Source organism: Empidonax traillii, unplaced genomic scaffold (assembly GCF_003031625.1).
Source record: "Empidonax traillii isolate 1590-97213 ecotype Southwest subspecies unplaced genomic scaffold, ASM303162v1 scaffold834:size519909, whole genome shotgun sequence".
In the NCBI taxonomy this organism is placed as follows: domain Eukaryota; kingdom Metazoa; phylum Chordata; class Aves; order Passeriformes; family Tyrannidae; genus Empidonax; species Empidonax traillii.
Window position 1 is genome coordinate 247,547 of NW_020956027.1, and position 20,518 is coordinate 268,064.

General features: G+C 36.7%; 1 protein-coding gene across 4 annotated transcripts in view; it reads left to right on the forward strand.

Moving 5' to 3' along the window:
- Nucleotides 1-20,518, forward strand: part of KCNIP4 (potassium voltage-gated channel interacting protein 4) — a 302,123-nt gene that overhangs the window by 223,799 nt on the left and 57,806 nt on the right. Inside the window, exon 2 of one of the 4 annotated variants that reach the window (XM_027902068.1) lies at nt 19,859-19,960. The exons of the other annotated variants lie outside the window; for them this stretch is intronic. Within the exon in view, the coding sequence (XP_027757869.1) occupies nt 19,859-19,960 (102 nt within the window). The remainder of the gene's footprint in view (nt 1-19,858; nt 19,961-20,518) is intronic. 4 annotated transcript variants of the gene reach the window in all.

Below are 20,518 nucleotides of genomic sequence, written 5' to 3' on the forward strand. Positions count from 1 at the left end.
CACAACACAAAACAAAAGCAGAATTATGTATTATCTTTTGCTCTCTGAAAGCACCATTTTCTTCTGCTAACTTACAAACAAGCAATGGTGGTACCAAAATTTTTTTTTAATATCTTTTTGATGTAATTAGATTGAAGTGTAACTTGGCTCATCTTTCAGAACTAAGCAGAATTGACTGAGTTCACATGCATTTTGCACTTAAACTCTTCGTAGTTTGGATGGTGTGTTTCTAATTGTTCAGAGCACAGATCTTAGTATCAAAATACTTGTGAATCGTGAGAAATGTATAGAAAGACAAGTGAAGAAATGATATCTCTGCCTACTGTACGCACAAAACTGCTGGTGTATGCTTCCCACTGTATGGCTCCAAAAATCAGTTAACTGGGTCACTTTAGAGTTCAGTTGACAGCTGCTTTCATTCAAAATGCTTTCAGTGCTTTTGAGTTACTAATGATACAGTCTGGTGACAGCAGTAGGGTTACACTCCAGGTGCACTAAAAATTAGATAAAGAAGATCTTTCATTAAAGGCAAAGAAGAACTGAGGAGAGAAGGCTTGCTATATTGCTGCTTCTGCCCTAACATATAATGTTTGACTAGTATCTGTTTTGATTTGAGTCCAAGCATCCGTACTTGGGAAAGACCACAGTCAGCTTATCAGTCGAAGCTGTTATGAGCAATATTAGTGAGGAGCCAGCACAAAAAAGATTGCGGTGGGTGATAACATAAGTCCCGTTCACAGAAAATTAGATTTTCTAAGGGCTGAAGAGAAACATTACAAAAATCAAACACTAGTAAATAGCTGCTTTCTCCATTCTTTACCCTGGAGGAGGCAGCACTAATGTTCCTGCAAGCCAGAAGGAATGTTGTTTTAATGATTGAAACTGGACACTTGAACTTGCATACTGATCTCTTTCATTCGACTTAAAGGGAGTTCTGACTCCTAAGTGGTTATTCTTCACAGAGGCACAAAAATACATATTGAAGAAATTGTATACAGACTTTTAAAATGTTGGTACCAAAATATTTTTGTCTTTATTTGGATCATTAATACAAGGGGGTTTTTTTTCAGATTATGATTAGGAAGACACTCCATATGAGAAAGAAAACCAGAAATACTTTGATTTCAAAGGCAACTGTTAGTGACAGGATTTCTTACAAAGTATTAGTCAAATCAGGTTCAGATAATAAAGTACCCGATGTTAGTGAAGGTTAACATGTTTGATAGTTCTATGCCTTTATAAAATTAGAAATCTTGGTATCTTCTTCAAATCTATGTTTTATACTTTTAAATTCCTTTCTGCTCTTCATAAAATATTCTTGATAAATATTTACTTAGTACAACCTTACAGAATACTAAACAGTCAGAACGACCCGTCATCCAAGTATCTGAAGGTGAAGAAGATGGAAGAAGCCCATCCTCAGGAACTTGTGTATGTGTTTTGCTTGGAGATCACTCACAGCACTGTATCAGCTTCTTCGGAACCAGGGTTTGTGGTATGATTTATTAGTCAGTCTTTATCAGCAGCTATGCTAACATATCACAGACTCCATCACAATCCCTGCCTTAAAAGATTTAACAATCCAAGTCACATTTAAGCCAGTTGAAGATCAATGATAGGCTGTTCTTAGAGAAAGAGATTTATAATTTATGAGGGTCATTTACTCTTCTCAGTGCATTGTCATTTTTCACAGATACATAAAAACAAAGCTGATGGGATTGTCAGGTGGTCATTTAGTCTGTTACTGTGACCCAACAAACATTAGAAGATATTTCTCCTTTTTGGGACAACTTTGCATAGTGTGAAGAGGGTTTCCCATCAGTCTTATTCTCCATAGAAGAAAAAAGCCCTGCTTTTTCAAGTTCTTTCTGTTGGAGTCCATTTCATTCCTGATTCTCTTCTGTGAACTCACTTTTACACGTCTGTGTCCTTGAAAAACAGTTCTGTGACACTGATATAAAGCCATATCTGAAGTTTTACTAACTTTACTAACTTAGTTTTTACTAACTTTTTACTAAGTCATTCTTTCTTCATGGAGCACTTTGCATTTGTCTTGACTGATGTTTATTTTTGAGGGTTTCATTTTTTTCTGATGTCCAAATCTCTTTGAATTCTAATCCTGTCTCTAGTGTGCTTCCAGTTCTTCCCAACAATTGCTGGAACAGTTATTGTAATTTTACTATCTGTGAGGTTATTTCATATAACTTACTGGTGTTGAGATGTGTTTTCTGGAGTAGATGTAAGTTTTAGCCAGAAAAGCCTTCTAATCACAGCAAAATTAGCCATATAGGCAGTTATATGTTTCCCCTTCATTTGATATCATCAATAAACTCAGCTCAAGGTATGTACAATTTAATGACATAATATGAGTATTTGGCTTTTTTTTCCAGTTTTGTCCATATTTTTCAGCAGAATTACTGAAACAAAATACCTGCATTATTATTTATGCAAAAATGCGGATGGATTATCTTTTAAGTGATATTAAATGACCTGCAAAATCATATTTCTGGTTAGCATATTTGAACAACTAAGGTAAAATTTCAACTACGAAAATGTTACTATGCATCTTGGAATGTCCTTTTTTCCCCCCTACTCAAGTGTGCTATAATTCAGATCCAGTTTTCTATTGTAATTGCACTTTAGCAACCAAATCCAAACTAGCATAGCCTTAGTAACTTCATTGTAACTACAGAGGTTCACAGAATTACAGGATATGCTGAGTTGAAAGGGGCCCACAAGGATTATCGAGTCCAACTCAGCCCTGCACCAGACCATCCACAAGAGTCACACCATGTGCCTGAGTATCATCCAAATGCTTCTTGCACTCTGACAGGCTTGGTGCTATGACCAGTTCCCCGGGGAGCCTGTTTCAGTGCCCAACCACGCTCTGGGTGAAGAATCTTTTCTAATATTCAACCTAAACCTCCCCTGACACAATTTCAGGTCATTCCTTTGGGTCTTGTCAATGGTCCCCACAGAGAAGAGATCAGTGCCTGCACCTCCTCTTCCCCTCATGAGGAAGAAGTAACTGCAATGAGGTCTCCCCTCAATCTCCTTTCCTCCAGGCTGAACAGACCAAGTGACCTCAGCCCCACCTCATACAGTTTTCCCTCAAGGCCCTTCACCACCTTCACTGCCCTCCTTTGGATGCTCTCTAATAGCTTAATACCTTTCTTATATTGTAGTGACCAAAATGGCACACATTATTCAAGGTGAAGCCACCCCAGTGCAGAGCAGAGCGGGACAATCACCTCCCTTGATTGGCTGGTGATGCTTTGCCTGATGCCCCTCAGGACACAGTTGGCCCTCCTGGCTGCCAGGGCACTGCTGACTCATATTCAAGTAGTCATTGATTGTCCAGGTCATTCATTGACCAGGACCCCCAGGTCCTATTTCGTGGCACTGCTTTCTAGCCTCTCATTCCCCAGACTGTACATATATCCAGAGTTGCCCCATCCCAGGTGCAGAATCCAGCACTTTCCCTTGTTGAACTTCATGTGGTTGGTGATTTCCCAGTCCTCTCATTTGTCAAGGTCTCCCTGCAGGGCCTCCCTGCCTTCAAGGGAGTCAACAGCTCCTCCCAGTTTTGTGTCATTTGCAAACTTGCTTGGTATCCCTTCTAATCTTGTTTCCCAGTCATTTATGAAGATGTTTGAGAGCACAGGCCTAAGATGGAGCCCTGCAGAACCCCACTAGTGACAGGTGGCCAGTCTGATGTTCCCCCATTCACTGTTACCCCGTGTGCTCAACTCATGAGCCAATTGCTCACCAGTGTCTTCCTCTCACGTGTTTTACACAGCTTCTAATTGCTTTGAGTGATTCCAGTCATTTGTGTTACAGATAAGGACATGTAATAGTGATACCAAGTGATGTTAATCTACTAAGTCAGTGAAGATGATTCAGTCTCCATGAAAATGAATGTGTAATAGGATGTGATAGTCAGTCACACTAAAGGTCACTTCCATGTGCTTTTCCATACAGTTTCTGTCTACATAATTCAATGTTAAAAATCCCCCTGTTCTTGGAGACTATATTGCTTGCTGGAAAATGATGCAATTTCATCTGCCGTCAGTATTATAATTTTATGATTACTGATGAATCATTATTCCTCAATATTTTACATTTTAATCAAATGTTCTCCGGGGCACATTTTCATTTTAGATCATTAGTGTGATTCTTATTGGAGTACAGAAAGTAATGTAATGGAAAACACCCAAGAGCGATCTGAAAGGCAAAAAAAATTCTATAGAGAGTTCAAAGTCTATTAGATTCCCATTTTGACATTTTTAATGAAATAATTTAGACTAATTTGATATTGGGGTTGTGAGAAGAAGCTGTGTTTTAGGAAGCCGCAGAAGATCTTTCATGAGTACACGGGCCTTTCAATTTTAAGTATTTCAGTACTTCAGCTCTTTGCATATAGCATGTGGGGGGTTTTCTCCTCTTGTTTTTCATTGTAACATACAGTAAAGTGAAAAAAAGTACAACCTTTTCTTGCTGTGTTTCTTTTTGCACAGTTGATGTTAGTGAACAAAACACAGCTGCAAGCAGTTTTGAATGTTGGACTGCAGCTTTCACAGGGAAGAGGTTAGACTGGAAATTTCTCTTATCACTTCACAGTGTATATTCAAAGTAGGCAGCAATAAAGGAGGAGCGGGGTAGCTTTCCAGATATCTCAACAAATATACCACTGGATTTGAGGACTGGAAGGAACTAGCAACTGTAGTAGCTACTCTACTATGCTACTTGTATTTCTTTAATTAGCAGTGCTAGAATTTCTTAACAACAGATCCTTTTACATGTTGGGGTGGGGTTTTTTGACATTATAATAGAGTATGGAACATTTCAATAAGACCAGAATCTGTAGCAGTGGGTTTCAATGTCTTTCTGTAGAAATATGGACTGATAAATAGTAAGTCTCAGTTGACCAGGAAGAATTTAGAGAGTAAAATGACTAACTGACCTAAATTTCCAGAATATATTTCCTGAAGTCTTTCCATTCTTAAGGTCAAAAGCAAGGTGATATCATCTTCTCAGAACTTAATCCTGAAAGACAACGTGCATTTTGCCCCCAATTCAGTAAAACAGTGTTTCTGTCTTGAATGAGATTGAATTTATAAAATTCAAGTATTTGTTTACTTCTTGAAGAAGAAAGTATGATCCCATGCTCCAAATCCTTGACATAATTTTCCCTGAGTATATCGTGTGAGGTCTGGATAATAAGTCAGCATGGCTTTTAGCAAATATATACACATCTTCTTAGACTTTTCAGGATATCATTAGATTTGTAGTTCCATTTAATCAGCAGAAACAGTCTAAAGTATTTCTAGTGTAAAAAATTATGAACATCGTCAGAAGGTTTAATTAAGAACTGATTTTTTTCATTCAAGCCACTTCCATGAAGGCACAAGACTGCTGCTCCTTTACTTTCTGTCTTTCCCGTGCCCAGTTCTAGCCAAGCTGGACTTTTCAAACAGATCTATCCTGAAGTGTTCTAGGGTAGTCCAGCTGTTTTGATTCAGTAGAATCACAAAAACATAGAAAAGAACCTTGAGCTATGTATATGAGGGATGTGAATGTGCTCTGAAGGACCATAATGCTAAAGAGAAACTCATGATTCTTTGATGTATCATTTTCGTATTGGAAATAACTGCCAGATTCTTTCATTCATTCTCCTGCTGTTGCTGTTGTTGGCTTTATGCTCCTGAACTTATTGATTTTGTGTGAGAAAACATCATAAGGGCAGAAGCCGTGTGTGCTACTTGCAGGTTTTGATTTATTATTCTGTGGTTCTTCATTAAGGTCAGAACACTGCTACAAACTTCACAGTATGAGAGATTCCAATAAACCCTAACAATATTTCCGAAGATTATATTAAGTTTGGGCTTCTGCTGTAACAAGTCTCAAATGTGCCACCCAAGAGGCACAGTTTCCATTTCTAAGATAATATTGGACATAAGATTATTTGACATAAGTTTCTCTCACCTTATTGTTTTGGAATAGTTATTGACATATTTTGAAATACAGTATTGTCAATTGGAACCACCTTTTCAAGAAGTCCTTTGAGAATGCAGTGGAGCCCTTCTGGACACGTTTTGGAGGGAAGGCAATTTTAACAAAGCAGTTCTTAGAATTTCATTTATTTAGCTGTGATGAGCCTTGTAGTATATAAGTAAAATTATAAAGTTTTTCAGTTCTGAAAAAGCCCACAGTCTAGAAGGTATGAACTAGTAATTTGAGGGTAGAAAATAACATTTTTTTTTTTGCTATTCTTATGAATTCCCTTAGTACATATTATATGCTAAAGCTAGTGTAGGAAGTGTTTTGATGCAAGTGGTGCAACATGTTGTTTAGTAGCATCATTAAAGTGTTGTCAGTCTGAGTGGATAAGATAAAATATGAAGTGCCGAATGAGATATTTTAGTCTGACAAATTTGTGTGAGGAATATTTAGCTACTATAACAAATAAAGCTTCGACAAAGTCTGTGATGAATTCCCCAGGTGAATATTTTTAATAATATTTTAAAGAATATTAAAAAAATCAAACATAGAAAAATTGCATCCCAACTTAGAAATACCACAGGGAAAAAGGTTTCATTGAAAAAATAAGCTTTCTTTTCTTTGGCATGTCTGCCCCACAACCATTATTAAAAACTACAATTCTTTTGAACAGGGCGGTTTCAGAAAATGCTTGATTCAGAACTGAAACACAATTAGAAGTGAATTTTCTGTATATAAATGTAAACACTTTTTTGTTTCAGTGCATGTATTTTTTATCTGCTAATAGAATCATAGAACTCCTCCAAGAACAGTGAGTCCAACCAGCATTGCAAAGTCCACCACTAAACCATGTCCCTAAAAACCATGTTTACACATCCTAAATACCTCATGGGACAGTGACTCCACCACTTCCCTGGGCCACCTCTTCCAGTATTTGACAACCCTTTTGGTGAAGAAATTGATACATATTCTGTCTGACAAAAGAAACTGTAACAACCCTGACATCAGTAGGACCCTAAAGGTTTAATCACTCCAGCTACAGCTTTGCCAGCAGGAGAGATTATTATCCACTGCTTTCTTGTAGACATTGTGTACTCTGGGGAGATTATTGTCCTCCCACATCTATTAGCTCATTTTCAAAAATAAACCACATTAGTATAAACTGTTTCAATAGAATTTTGCTAACATGTCTAAGGATATATATGTGTTGAGTAATGAGATTTTATTTCTTAATTAAGTATCATATCGGTTGTGTCAGTGACTACTCAAAGAAAGAAAAATTGTAGATGTTAATTTGCAGTATATTGAACCTTGAAAAATAACCAGGTTTGATCTCAAGAACTCATTAAGCTGTACTGTAATAAAGTGCTGTAGTAAATTGCTTATTGATTCTGAGATACTGACCAATGAATGATCAGGCTGCTTTCTCAATGCTCTTTATCCTGTTCCCTTCTGTTTTGGTGGGTTTTTTTTTTGGTTCGTTTAGTTTGTTTGGGGTTTTTTTATTGTTTTTGTTTATTTGAGGGGGGATGTTTGTTTTGTTGTTTTCTTTTTTAATTTAACTAGCAAGTACGTGAAGTTGTCTAAGACAAGTTCTATAGATTGTAAAAACATTAAAGGATTAAGTTTTAAGAATTCAAGAGTCTAAAGATCTTCTAGAAATCATTAACGCTTTGGAAAAAAAATTTGCTCAAACAAAAGCCTACAGATTTTTTTTTCTTTAGAGCTTAATTAGCTCGCACTAACACAGCTATCATTGATCATTTATTCCAAACAGTTTCAAAAAGATTGTTGATGGTTTATTAAGTATATTTTTTCCTCTGACAGTCCAAGCAATCACTTTTATTAGGGTAAGGGTTCCCAAAGTCTTACTAATGGCTGTCTTCCTGAACCTTAGTATTTTCCTGAAGTTTCAGAACACAGATTTTCTTTACGGGTAATTGCAGACAGAATGCTACAAGCCTCTATGTCATTGTCTAGTGGAGTGCAGCCACTTAAATGGGTTTGACTGTCCAGACTGACAATTCCCCGAATCTTTTTACTCCAACCCTAAGTGACCTGAAAGAAAAATGAAGAAAGAGAGTGCTGCTCTGCTTTTCTGAGCTGGCTAATAAGTCTTCTTGTGACAAGGGTCAGCAAAAAATGGCCTTATCTGGGAGATTTCTGTTCTACTCACAGGATCAGGCTTTCATGCAAACATTCCTGTTGTAACAGCCTACATTTAAAGTACAACATCAATTTAAAAATCCCACTTATGTATAAAAATTCCTGCTTGTTCTGCTGAAAGAATATTTTACCTATTTCAGTATATATATTCTGTGGTTTGTATTACTGGTTTTAGTGTTTTGGTTTTTTTTTTTCTTGTTTCTGAGGACACTGAAACCAGTAAAGAGATTTTATTTCTTGATAAGAAAATGTGGAAGTGAATTAAAAAAAATATTAAAAACTCAGAAATAATATCTGAAACAATTACTGCTCCTTTTTAAACAAATTTAATTTCTGTCAGTTTCTCCAGTGTCCTAGTTCTATAGGTCACCAGCAACATTTTGTCCTTTATCTCTTAGTAGACCTTTGAAAAGTGTTGAATTATGCATTCTTTGGAAAATACCAGCTGGTATTTTTATACCTGTTTAATATAATTTTTTTTTTGTTCTTTTCAAAAGAAATACTTAGAAGGGTTCTTTCCTTTAGAATTAAATAAAGCCAGCATAGAGAAGCTGTTCTCTTGCAACCTGTTACAAAAAGGGACAGAAAGTTTTGCAAAATGCTGTAGTTGGGCGTTTGATGCCTGGATCAGTATTATTTTAAATTAGTGGCAAGGAACTCTGATTAATTCTGGATTTCTCTTTTAAATTCATAGTGCCTGTAAACAAAATTAGATTAATTGGATGTGCATGGGCTTTTGAGAAGAAATTAAAATTGGGATGTTTCTTTCCTACTGCTTCTTTCAGTATATACTATACTTTCATTATTCTTAGTTCCTATTAGATGAAGTGAGAATTATTTGTCTTCCTTTAAGTATGGTTAGTGCTCCGTATTAAAAATTCAGAAACATGTAATTTTGTCAATACATGTTCAAGACTAGAAATAGGAAGATACTTACTATGCAAATAGTTTTCCACCCTGTTATCTTATTGCTTTAATTCTTCTTCCCAGTCCTCAACAATTGACACTAGCTCTAATGTTTCTCTTCCAAAGCTGTCTCTAACTTTTTACAAGCTACCTAATCTATCCATAGCTCAGTTCCTGTGCTCTGGTCTGCCAAGTCATTGCCTTCTATTTTAGCTTATTTCTAAAAAACCACTTTTCATCCATTTGTTATTTTATCATTTTCTAGTTTGGGTTACAATGTGGAAAAACTTGAGAGCCTCTCTATTACTGATGTGTATTTGGACTGTTAAGTGCTTGTATGCTTTTCTAGTTACAGAACTTCTACACAGGAATTGACATTCACATATTCTGCACTCAACTGTAATGGTAACAAAACATAGTTTGATGACTGTTAGAACAGAACAAAGCAAATGGCTTACAATCATGCATTAATCTTCTTGAATGTGAATTTTGTTCAAAAGAATTAAGGGTTTTCTCCATTGAGTTAAAATCATATCATATTATGTGTAAAACAAGACCTACTATGAACTGTTTTCTGTATTCAGATATTCCTTGGAGTTAAATTCCACAAGCAGAAAGGGCTGCACATTGAACAGTTTACTGATACTCATATCTTGATTCCATAGGTTTTTTCCACCTAGCTGTTAGGCACTGAGTAAACTTCTTAGATGTAACTTACTTTTTATTTTGTACATGAGCATCTAAGGGATATAATAAGAAAGGGAGTTCTGCTTCTGCTAGAATTACTTTAGACCAGAAAAACTGAGGGCTTTATTCAAACATAATTGGAGAATTTATGTCAAGGCAGGAAAATTATCTTAGTAGCAGATTTTGAACAAAATTCAGGAAATACTAAAACTAGGAATGTACTAAATGCACGAGTGAGAACTATAATACAAAGGTTATATGGAGAAATGGAAGCTGCAGGCAAAAGAGAAGAAATTGAGCACTAGAAACTGAAAAGCACTTCAACCACAAAAAAGTACATCTTTTAATAGTTACAAAATCAGGAGGAAATAATCAAACCTCCCTGTTGCAGAACTTTATTTCTTTTATCTTGCAACCTGAATTGCCACAGGGAAGACTCGCTATCAGCATCAGTATGCTGCAGTAGGTTTTTTTGTGTGTGCAAGTGTTGGTTCATAGAGAAGAGCATCTTCAAAAAGCTGTCCAAAAACTAAAGGTTTAAACTCTTATTCAGTAAGTGATCTTTCTTTTATGTTCACTGGTAATCCTGTCTTCTGTCCTTTGCAATGGTTAGCACAGCATCAGGATGGAAAGGCGGTGATCACTTGAAACTTTTTTCCTACTTTTTTTTGCAAATTTTTAAAGTTCCTTTATAAGCCAGTTTTCACATCTCCTTGTTCAAGCAAATAATTTTATTAGGATTTTTGTCTGGTGAAACCAAAGAGCTTTTCTTCTATTGTCCTTATAATGCTCTGTGAATTAACCAGCCTTGTAAATGTTGTAAATCATAGAAAATCTAACAGAAATAGATTTTTTGATTATTTTTTTTTTGGCAGACCTACTGCATGTGTTAGATAAATCTCATTATTATGACAGCATACAATCATCTAACATTTTTCAGGCTCTTTCTAGTTAATCTAATTTCATGATTTTACTATACATGATATCCTTCAGCTGTAATAGAATAGATACCTTTCAAAACAATCTTGAACAAGGCTGAGAGTAAATGTGATTTCTAATCTCAGAAAGTATCTTGGAATACCTCAACTTCTTTCTTTTGCAAGGATTAGCAGGAAGACATTTTTTTTCTTCTTTCAATAACGCTCTGCACCTTCCCTCCAGCTCTGTGATGTAGAAAACAAAGTCATGTTTCAGCATTATGTGAACTTTGGCATTAATGTATGCCTCCAGTTTCCCAGGTCAACTATTTGTTCTAATCCCACCCAAATACATCAGAACCCATGGCATTCAGAAAGAATTTGTTACAGAGATGCGCTCTCAGCTGCATCAGGAAACAGAACCGGGTTTGTAAAGGAGTGGGTTGTTCTTAAGCAGTGTGATGCTTGGTGGGAATTGGTGTCAAGGAAGAGAGGGAGGGTTAGGGATGCTCAGCCAGGGAGTTGGAGTCAACCATTGAATCACAGACTTATTTTTACTAAGAGTAAGAAATTCTGGTTTTTTTCTTTTTACTTTGTAAATTATTTAAACATTATTTTAAAATGGTGCAAATGCATGCTGGTACGTAACATACTAGCAAGTGTGTCACTCCTGATTTTTAATGAGCCTTAAACTGCACATGAAATTGTTGCTAGTTAAGTTCTTATATTCACAAAAAAAGAAATTTTGTTACTTCAAAGTGACTTCTTTATTTATCACTTTTGGAACTCTGGTGAAAAATTTTCAGTATTTGAACAGTGTTATCCATATCATTAATTCTTAAACCTATCTGAGATTAATTATGCTCTCAGACTGCAACTGTAGTCAAGATGGATGAGAAAATTGAGAAGTTCTGCATTTTATAGCAAATTACACAATGGTCCCTATGGAAAATGACATTGATAAGAATGTATCTGTTAATTCTAAGGCAGTCTGATTGCAAATACATCACACTTACCCAGCCTCTAAAATTCATCATGCACAGATTCTAGGTATTTTTAATTAAATTAATTCTTGTTAAGACTGTCATCTGTTGTGTGCTTAGAATGGTTTCCAAGGTGGAACTGTACACACACGTGTAAAAGCTAGAAAAGTGGCTGCATCATTCTGATGGAAACCAGAACAATTTTGAAATAAAACATTGCTTTTACTACTTTGTTAGTAGGTTGCACTGCATCTAACTACATTAAGCAATTTATGATAACTCTGTACAAACTAAATGTAAGTGTAAACATGTTTTAAGGCTAATTGATGAAGAGGAAGGATGGTGATGCTCTTTTCTTCTATTTCTTTATATTATTTTAAAGCATTTAATGAATGGCGCAATTTTGGGTTTCTTTAAGTATCTTTGCAAAAAAGAAGAGTGTCATCTTTATTACTTTGTTGTGCTCCTCTTCTGTCTTGTTTCAAAAATGTAGTTTTTATGGAAGCAGGATACAGATCATCAGTGGAGTGTTGAACACTGTTCTTCAGGACTGGCAGCTTAGCAACTGAAAACTGTTAGTGTTTCAGAGGGGTGTGGTGCCTTGTGTACAGTGGTGGTGTAATGTCACTATCACCCCCAACCGAAATGAGCTTTATCCAAACCACCAAAATTTGCAGAAAACTGTTATCAATTTAAGTAAGTGTGGAATATAAAATTTAGGCTCCATACAAATCCTACAGAATTCTGTGGAAAAATTTGCTGTTTACTTTGACAGCAGGCTTAGAAGTTACCTTTTCCTGACTGACTTCAGTCACAGCTGACTCACTGACTAGTTCAGAAGAACTGAAAAGCGTGTGCTGGTTTCGTTTCACCGTTTGTGATAGTTCTCTCTAAATTCATATAAAGCATTTAAAAAACACATTACAGTGACAGCCTAGAGCACTGCACGTTAATTATTTCCACTCAGAATAATTGGATAATAGTGTGAACACTACGAAGGTATGCTCCTCAAATTATTCATTAAAAGTATCTCTCTCTGGTCTTTAAACTTTCCTAATGATTATGATAACACTTTTCTCTAAAAACTGCTGGTGTGCTTGTTAAGAGATGCTATAACACACTCCATACACATGATCTGAAGGAAATACAGACACAGACACTCGCCTCCCAGCAGCTGGTACCAGACACATGGGCTATGACCTGTAGTCCCTGTCCACTGAGCCGCTCACTCACACTGGAGCCCCCAGTAGTGTTTTCCCCAGAGTGGTTTCCAGGATATGCACCCAGCATAGTTGCTGGGACCCTCACCCACTCCAGTGGGTGGCACAGAGAACTCACTGACTCCAGTGTGTGACACCTCAGGCCAGACACCCCTGGTCTGACTCCGACTGCTGGTCCTTTGGCAAATGGAAGCATGTTTGAGTCCAGCATTGTCCATGTTCACATACACCATACACACAGTTTAGATAAGAAGCTAAATTTGGAGGTAGTAAATATTTGAAAGCTCTCTCAGCACTTTTGATATTTCCCTATTTATTTTCTCATTCAGAGTCTTGACTGGTCTTTAACAGTTTTGCTTTTTTTTCTCTCTCCTTTCTGTGGTGAACCCTTCTTTTTCATTCCAGTTCATCTCATATCAGCCATTTGATTTCTGTCACTTTTGTTAGACTAATCTTTTTGTTTTCAGTTACTCTTTCTAGTTTCCATACAGTAGTATTTTTCTCTCTCTGCTTTCATATTCCAAAACACAGCACTGCATGCCACTGGTTTTTGGTCTCCTGGTTAGAACTGATCTTTCATTTAAATTGAAGTGTCAATAAGTTTTCCTAAACTGCAAAACTCAGTGAATCTTCTCTAAACCATATAAAGTCACTCTAGTAATAAGTAGAAATTCAACTTCTTTAACAGGTTCTCTTTATGCTTTCATACTTCTACTCCTGACACTCTGATTGCTTGTAGGGTCTTTCACCTCCACTCCTCCACCCCCATCCCCTGTCACTGCTGCCAGCCCTTCAGGCGCTTCCTTCACTGGCCAGGGACACTACCATTGAGGTGTCCAGACAAATCTGCTTAGTGCTAGGGCCCATATCACACCTACTTTACTGTCCACTTTCTTCACTCTCTGTATCCATAAGCCATCTGCAAGTTGTTTGCTTCCTCAGCATCATTTGCTGTCTCTGTGGCATCAAGTTACGTGAGAAGAGACATAACCAGAATGACTTTTCCTAGATTGAGTGTCCTTCCTGAATATGAAATAAAGCACTCTTGAGTCATTTTTTCTTTGCCCCAGAGCTTATATTTGCTGCTTGTTTCTTTGAGAGAAACTGTTAAATTCCATTAAAGCTGTACAAATATGTTTGAGTCAAAGCCCAACTTAAAATAAAAAAAATTAGTTCTTTTGTCTCTTTTGATTCCTACAAAAGTTGTTAGCTGTAGTTCAGCTTTTTTTTTTTCAATTCTAAAATCCCTTTGAACAATACTAAGGTAGAAATGTCATTAAGAATAACATTAAATTATTTGATTGCTCAGGATAGTAGAAAAGCCTGACTTAAAACTAAAGTGTAGGACAGATTCTTTATTATTATTATTATTATTAATTATTATTATTATTATTACTTCTCTGCACCATCTACTACACTCTTCTTCCTATTTTTCTTTGAACTGATCCCTCATCTAACTTAAAAACCTCTTCTTCCTAATCTGTCTCCTTTCTAGATCCCCACAAGATAAGTAAATTTTTGTTGATGTAAGTTGTTCTGTGATCATTTATATGTATCACAGCCAGTTAAAACCTTCTAATAAACAACAGAAGGAGGGGGAAAAGACAGCAAACTGCATAGTTCAGTGTAGCAGTCAAGGAAATCTGGTTCATTTTGCAGTTTTTCATAAGTTCACATGGTCCACTTCAAGTGAGATTTTTCTAAAGAAAGTGGTCTGGTATGAATGTGTTTCCTGTCATAGGGGACCAGTGTATTGTAAGTGTTTTAAGAGGTATTAAATGAATGAAGTCGTCTTGGCATACTAGTATATTCCCAAGTTTTGTGCTGGAGAAACTCTGCAATTTTCAGTTTATGCTTCTGGAGATCACAGAATCAGCCAGGCTGAAAAAGACCTCTGAGATCATTCTTTTCATTTGACAATCCCACAAATACTCAATGTAGTTACTGATTTTGACAAGATCACTGGTTCTTTGCCCTTCATTTTCAATCCAGGTTCAAGTCCTGTTGGCCTCCAGAATTCGCAGTTGTCTCTGATCTCTAATTTACTGGTAGAGAAGCTCCTAATCTCATCTGCCATTGTGAGACTGATTTAAAACAGCATGTACAAGGGAATTTAAAGTGAAGGAGAGCAATCTGACTCTTGAGTTAGCGTTTTAAGGTATTCCCTAAAATGCTTTTAACTCAGTGTCTTGATGGCTGATCTGATGTGGTCTGTATGGTTTTAGAAGTCAGTGAAACTGATAGGTAATATTTGGTAATGAAAACCAGAAAGTTAGGGGCAGTAGAGGTAGAATCATTCAAATACATATGTACAGACAAATGAGATTATCAAGAATGTTTTCCTGTCTTGCCAAAAAAGAAGCTGGTGATATGTCAAGTAGCCCACTGATAACTCACACAGTTCCTTGGCAGGTGTTTCCAAAGAACTGAGGCTGAGACTTATAAATATTTATGTTGTACATAATTTTATTCCATTCCCATACTTACTACGCAGAAGGCTCTGATTTGGCTCCCTTCCACAAGTCCTGAACTGTGAATATGAAATCTGCACTTCACTTTGTCTCCCCTGCCTCTCCATCTGTGATGAACCATCAACAGTTTAGTGGAGCTGCCAGCCCTTAAGGCCCTTGCAGAAATTCCATCATACAGCTGAAATTGAGTGTAAATCATCATGTCAAGAAAATACTTCAGGCATTTGCCTTTTGGTTTTAAGAATCTTTGTCACCTTCCTAAAAAAATTTTAGATTTAGAAAAATGACCTGTCCAGCCTGGACTTCAGGTATAGACCTCTTCGAAAAAAATCATGTTCAGAACTAATACAACATAGACATTTTTATGAGAGGACCTAAAATCCTGTAGATTCCAGCACTACTGGAAGCTTAGCTATACTGTCAAGGCACTGGATGTGGCCAGTGGATTGTAAATATTGCTGACTAAAAACTGGAGTAAGACTTAAATAGTGGGAGCTAGTCTGCTGACTTTGCCAAATAAAGGAGAAAGACATTGAGAAGGGAAACAAATAAACAGACATAAAAATACAAAAATACATGGAGAGGAAAAGAGTGGGAGGAAAAAAGAGGTAGTTTTACAGGTGAGTTTTGTCCTTCACCAACAGTGGAGGAGGAATTTGTAGGAAGAATTGTTTCTATATTTTGAATTAGAAACATCCTTTTAAATAGAATGATTACGAGCTCCAAAAGCTCTTTTAAGGACTCAAATGACTGCACCTTCTAAGCTGATATTTATCACTTAAATCCCATTACAAAAACGCAGTAATGAGGCAGGAGGCGAGGCAGGAGGGTGCTTCTTTGAACAGAGAGCATTTGATGTAGGCAGGAAGGGTGTGCAAGAGCAGGAATAGCACTGTCTATCTTGTGCACTTAGTCAGGATGCAAGACAGACTATCTGATTTATCAGCTGCACCAGCGAAATGTGACCTACTTGCCCTGGCTTTGATGTTGACTACAAAAAATTTTCAAACAAACCAATCCCACTTAGGGAGATATTTTGCCTCTGAAAACTCTTCGTCTAGATAGTCTGGGGTAATCTCGCTTGTCTCTGTAACAACAGGGCAATATCTTGTATGTACTGCCTTTCTAAAGCAGGGTTCATAAGTCTGAAAAAAGTTACATAGAGTTAAAATAGTCTAGGTGTAGATATATATGATAAGGAATATATGTTCATTTATAAATTACTTACAGTTTCTGAAAATTTATATGTATTTGCATTTTTTTATAACCAGCAGTGTCAACGCTGTGATAAAGAAGTGATTAGGTCCCTCACATAACAATGATCTGGATGCTTTTGGCCAAATACTATTTTTAAAAGTAGTAATTCAGAAAACAGTTGTACTGGCCATATGTATGCATGGTACTCTGAATTTAACTTTTATTAACACATTACAGTTCTCTAGTTTCAGTATCTGTAAATTGGACGTTTAAGCCATTGGTGCATTTAACAGTTGTGACTACAGATATAAAGCATGCTAAACAGCAGCCACTCCTACAGGATGTCAGATGTGCCCAGTGTCTGTGTGCAGCACAGGTGTCAGTACAGCAGTACCTAGATATGAGAATATGTAAGCCATGCTCCAGTTACTGAACAGTTTGTGAAACGTAAGCACCTCTTGGGACAATTGCCCAAAATTCCAGGTGGTGTCATATGGATATGAGTTCTAGGACACTCCCACAGTGAATTCTGGGGAAAAATGTGTCTCACAGTTTAATTTCATTGCAGGAGCAAATTATTAAATCCAAAAGCAAGCAGCACCACTTAACTAACCTAAATTTGAAGAACCTTCACACTTACCTCAGAGGATTTTTTGCCTGACTGGGTTAGGGAAAGCAGCTGTGAAATTTCTAGTCAACCCAGTCTTAAAAAACAGACTAAGAAGAGTTTGGAAAATTCAGCTTCCTCTGAATATCTTTTTTCAGGATAAGAATTAGTGATTTTCTATTCAGAAATTTGAAGGGAGCAGCATCAGTCCATAATGTTCAGTGTGTTGATGTCTCATAGCTCTTCTTCTTTCTGTGAACAACCGTTTTAAAGATAAGCCTCCTACTGTATATAAATAACTTTATTCTCTCTTAGAGTAATTGACTTCTTAATGGCCACAGCTTTTTCCTTAACCTGTTTTACACTGGGCAAATAGGTACAGAATTCACAGAAATAATTACAATATTTAATCTTAATTAACACTTCTGTGTTAGTGTTTTTACATCTATTACACACTGATGCAGCATAGACCCAGTGTTCAACGTGTTTTCTCTGTATTAAGTATTTTTTGACTCATGAAACATCACACTGAAAGTTATAGCACTGATCAGGAGATCACAACAGTAGACTGCAATAGCTGCAGAATAAACTGGATGCAGCCACTGAGTGAAAAGCTTCCATGCTACTTTTTCTTACTGTGAGAATGAAAATCGGTCCCTTCACCTCTGCCCTGACTGTAGTGTCAGAATTTTAAACTAGTTGCCAGAAGTGAGTACAGAAATTACACTGTCCTCCTAACTTCGTTACTCCTCTGATATTAGTTTCTCCCATATATATAATTTTGGTTTTGACCTTGTTCATACCTCTGCAAAGACTATATGGTTTGCATTGAATTTCATGAGCTTTTGTGTGAGCCTAAATGTAGCAAAATTGCCTGCTTACTCAAGGCTTTGAGCTTCGTGTGGACCTATGTAATTATGTAAGTAATACATTGGTAATAAAGCTTTGCAAACCTTAAGTGAGTAAGATAGGAGTAGATATCTATGCTAGAAGAACTCTTAATACAAGGAAAAAATCTTTAAGATAAACAAATTTCCTTTGTGCTTAGATGTGTACAATACAAGCATAGTGTTATACTGCAGGCACTGCCAGCTGAGATAACAAGCTACTTATTTAAATGCTCAGGCTGTGTACTCAAACTAAAAATATGGGTTTTGAGACCCCATCAGATCCCAGATTGCCTTCTACTTTATGCATTTATCTGCACAGTGTTTCTTAGTTGAGCTGATGGTTAGATGCTACAGATAAAAAAATTTATTCATTCTTGTTATTTGTATTAGAAGGTTCAGACATTTCCTGAGGTGGTAATTCAGGTCCATCTAATCTTGTGCTGAAACTGGATTGTTTTATCCTCTCACTAAAGCTACTGCTCTCTCAAAGGCAGAATTTACCTGCTGAAAGTTGGTTGATTTTTTCAGGCTGTGGCTGAGTCATTCCTGTTCCTCCCCATTTCTATTTCCTCAAGTGTTTTGCTCATATAAAAACTGAGAAATATTTTTTCTTTTATTTGCAAAGTTGAGTATCCTTAAAGCCTTCTTGCTTTCTCCTTCTGTTCCCAAATACAAGCACATACATTTCTCAAGATGGTTTGGTGAGAGAAAGGAAACAATACTACATCAAACCACTAACACCGGGATTCCGCACAAGTGCAGTAGAGAGGATAACCAGGATTATCCTGGTGCCTGTGCCCTTAGCAGAGGACCTGTCAGTTGTGTCTTTCATTTCTTGCCCCATCTGTTTTGCACTCTTGATGTTGCAGCAAGAGCTGTCATGGAGCAGCGTTTGTGTTTCTGTGCATGCAGTCAAGATGCAAAGTGCAGGAGTTGCATAATGTCCAAACCAAGCTCTGCCTTTCTCAGAAACATAAATCAGTTACTCATCTGTTCTATAGATGTTAAGTCTGCTGTTTGCAGCAAATATCCATCCAGGCAATGCTTGCTCATTTCATCCATTTTGGATAAAATGGTTGGTCAGACCTCACAGGAAGTTACTCAGACAATTTCCTTTGCAGTAAACGAGGGTAATGCGGTTCATCTGCTTTATGGCACATGAACATTAACTATTCAACCATATCAGTATTTAAAATGAAAGTATATATAATACTTATTTTTTATAGATGTAGAATGCCAAATATTAAAGGGAGACTGGCTACACATTATTTTAATATCCAGAAAAGGCAAAAGTACCAGGTTGGTTACCACGATTGATAAATTTATTGTATGGGAAAGCTCAGCCGTGGAACTAGAAGTCTGCCAGAAAGGACAACAAAAGATCTCTTTGGGGGTTTTATTTGGTTTTAATTTTGTTTTCCATCTTAAACTTCAAAACACAATAGACCTAAAAGTCTTTAAAATATTTGTCATTAAAATTTTTACAAACATTGTTTTACTTTCTGTTGTTTCAATTAAATAATCTGATACTTCTCTGTTAGATGTTTTAAGGTGGGTTATAAGAACTTAAATGGGTTATAAGAATATTACAAGAGATGCACACCGGCAAAAAAACATCCCCTTTATTGGAAAGATACAAAGATGAAACAGTTTTGTTGTCCTGTTAAAAAATTCTGGTTGCCCTTTGTGATTCACAATGCCTGCCATCTGTTTGGCCTTTTCCCATCAGTATTCTGCTATAATGATGAACTCTGCAGCATGTACAGAAATTGTTCTCAAGCCTTTGTTAACAGTCCTGATAATGTATTTTTTAGGTTTCCTCTACGCTCAGAACAGTACCAAACGCAGCATTAAAGAGCGACTTATGAAGCTCTTGCCCTGCTCGGCTGCCAAAACGACATCTCCTGTTACTCAAAGCAAGTTTTGTTTTTCATCTGAATTTTTTTTTTTTTTTTTTTTTTTTTTTTTAGGTTTGCATGCATATTTTCATTAACTGCTCATTTGAGAGGCAAGATGTCTGCTGAAGTAATCGTATGCTCTATCGAGGTTTAAAATCGAGTGATGAACAGATTTTTTGGGCTGGTAACAGATTTGTCTGTGCAAAGTAGGATGGCAAGATACTAGTGGCAGGGTTTGCCACACAGGAGCTGTTGGGTTGGCACTTATGATTTGCAAGTGAGTTGAGAAGTGATTCAGTGGTTAAATTTGATACCTACTCTCCATGTCTTTGAAAAGTGGTAGCTTTTCGTGCATATTTATGCCTGTCTCTGTATGCTTGCTGTCCAATACACAGGGTAATACCAGCAGTACTGCTCTGAGAGGAAAGGCTTGGCCCTGCAGGTTTTGATTATATAACATCAAAATGTTTAGGGACTTAAAGGTGGTGTCTGAGAGAAAAATAATAATAAAATTGGGGAAAAAAGTGTGTGAATATGGAGGTAAAGGAAGAGCACACTGACACTACCCTTAATGTC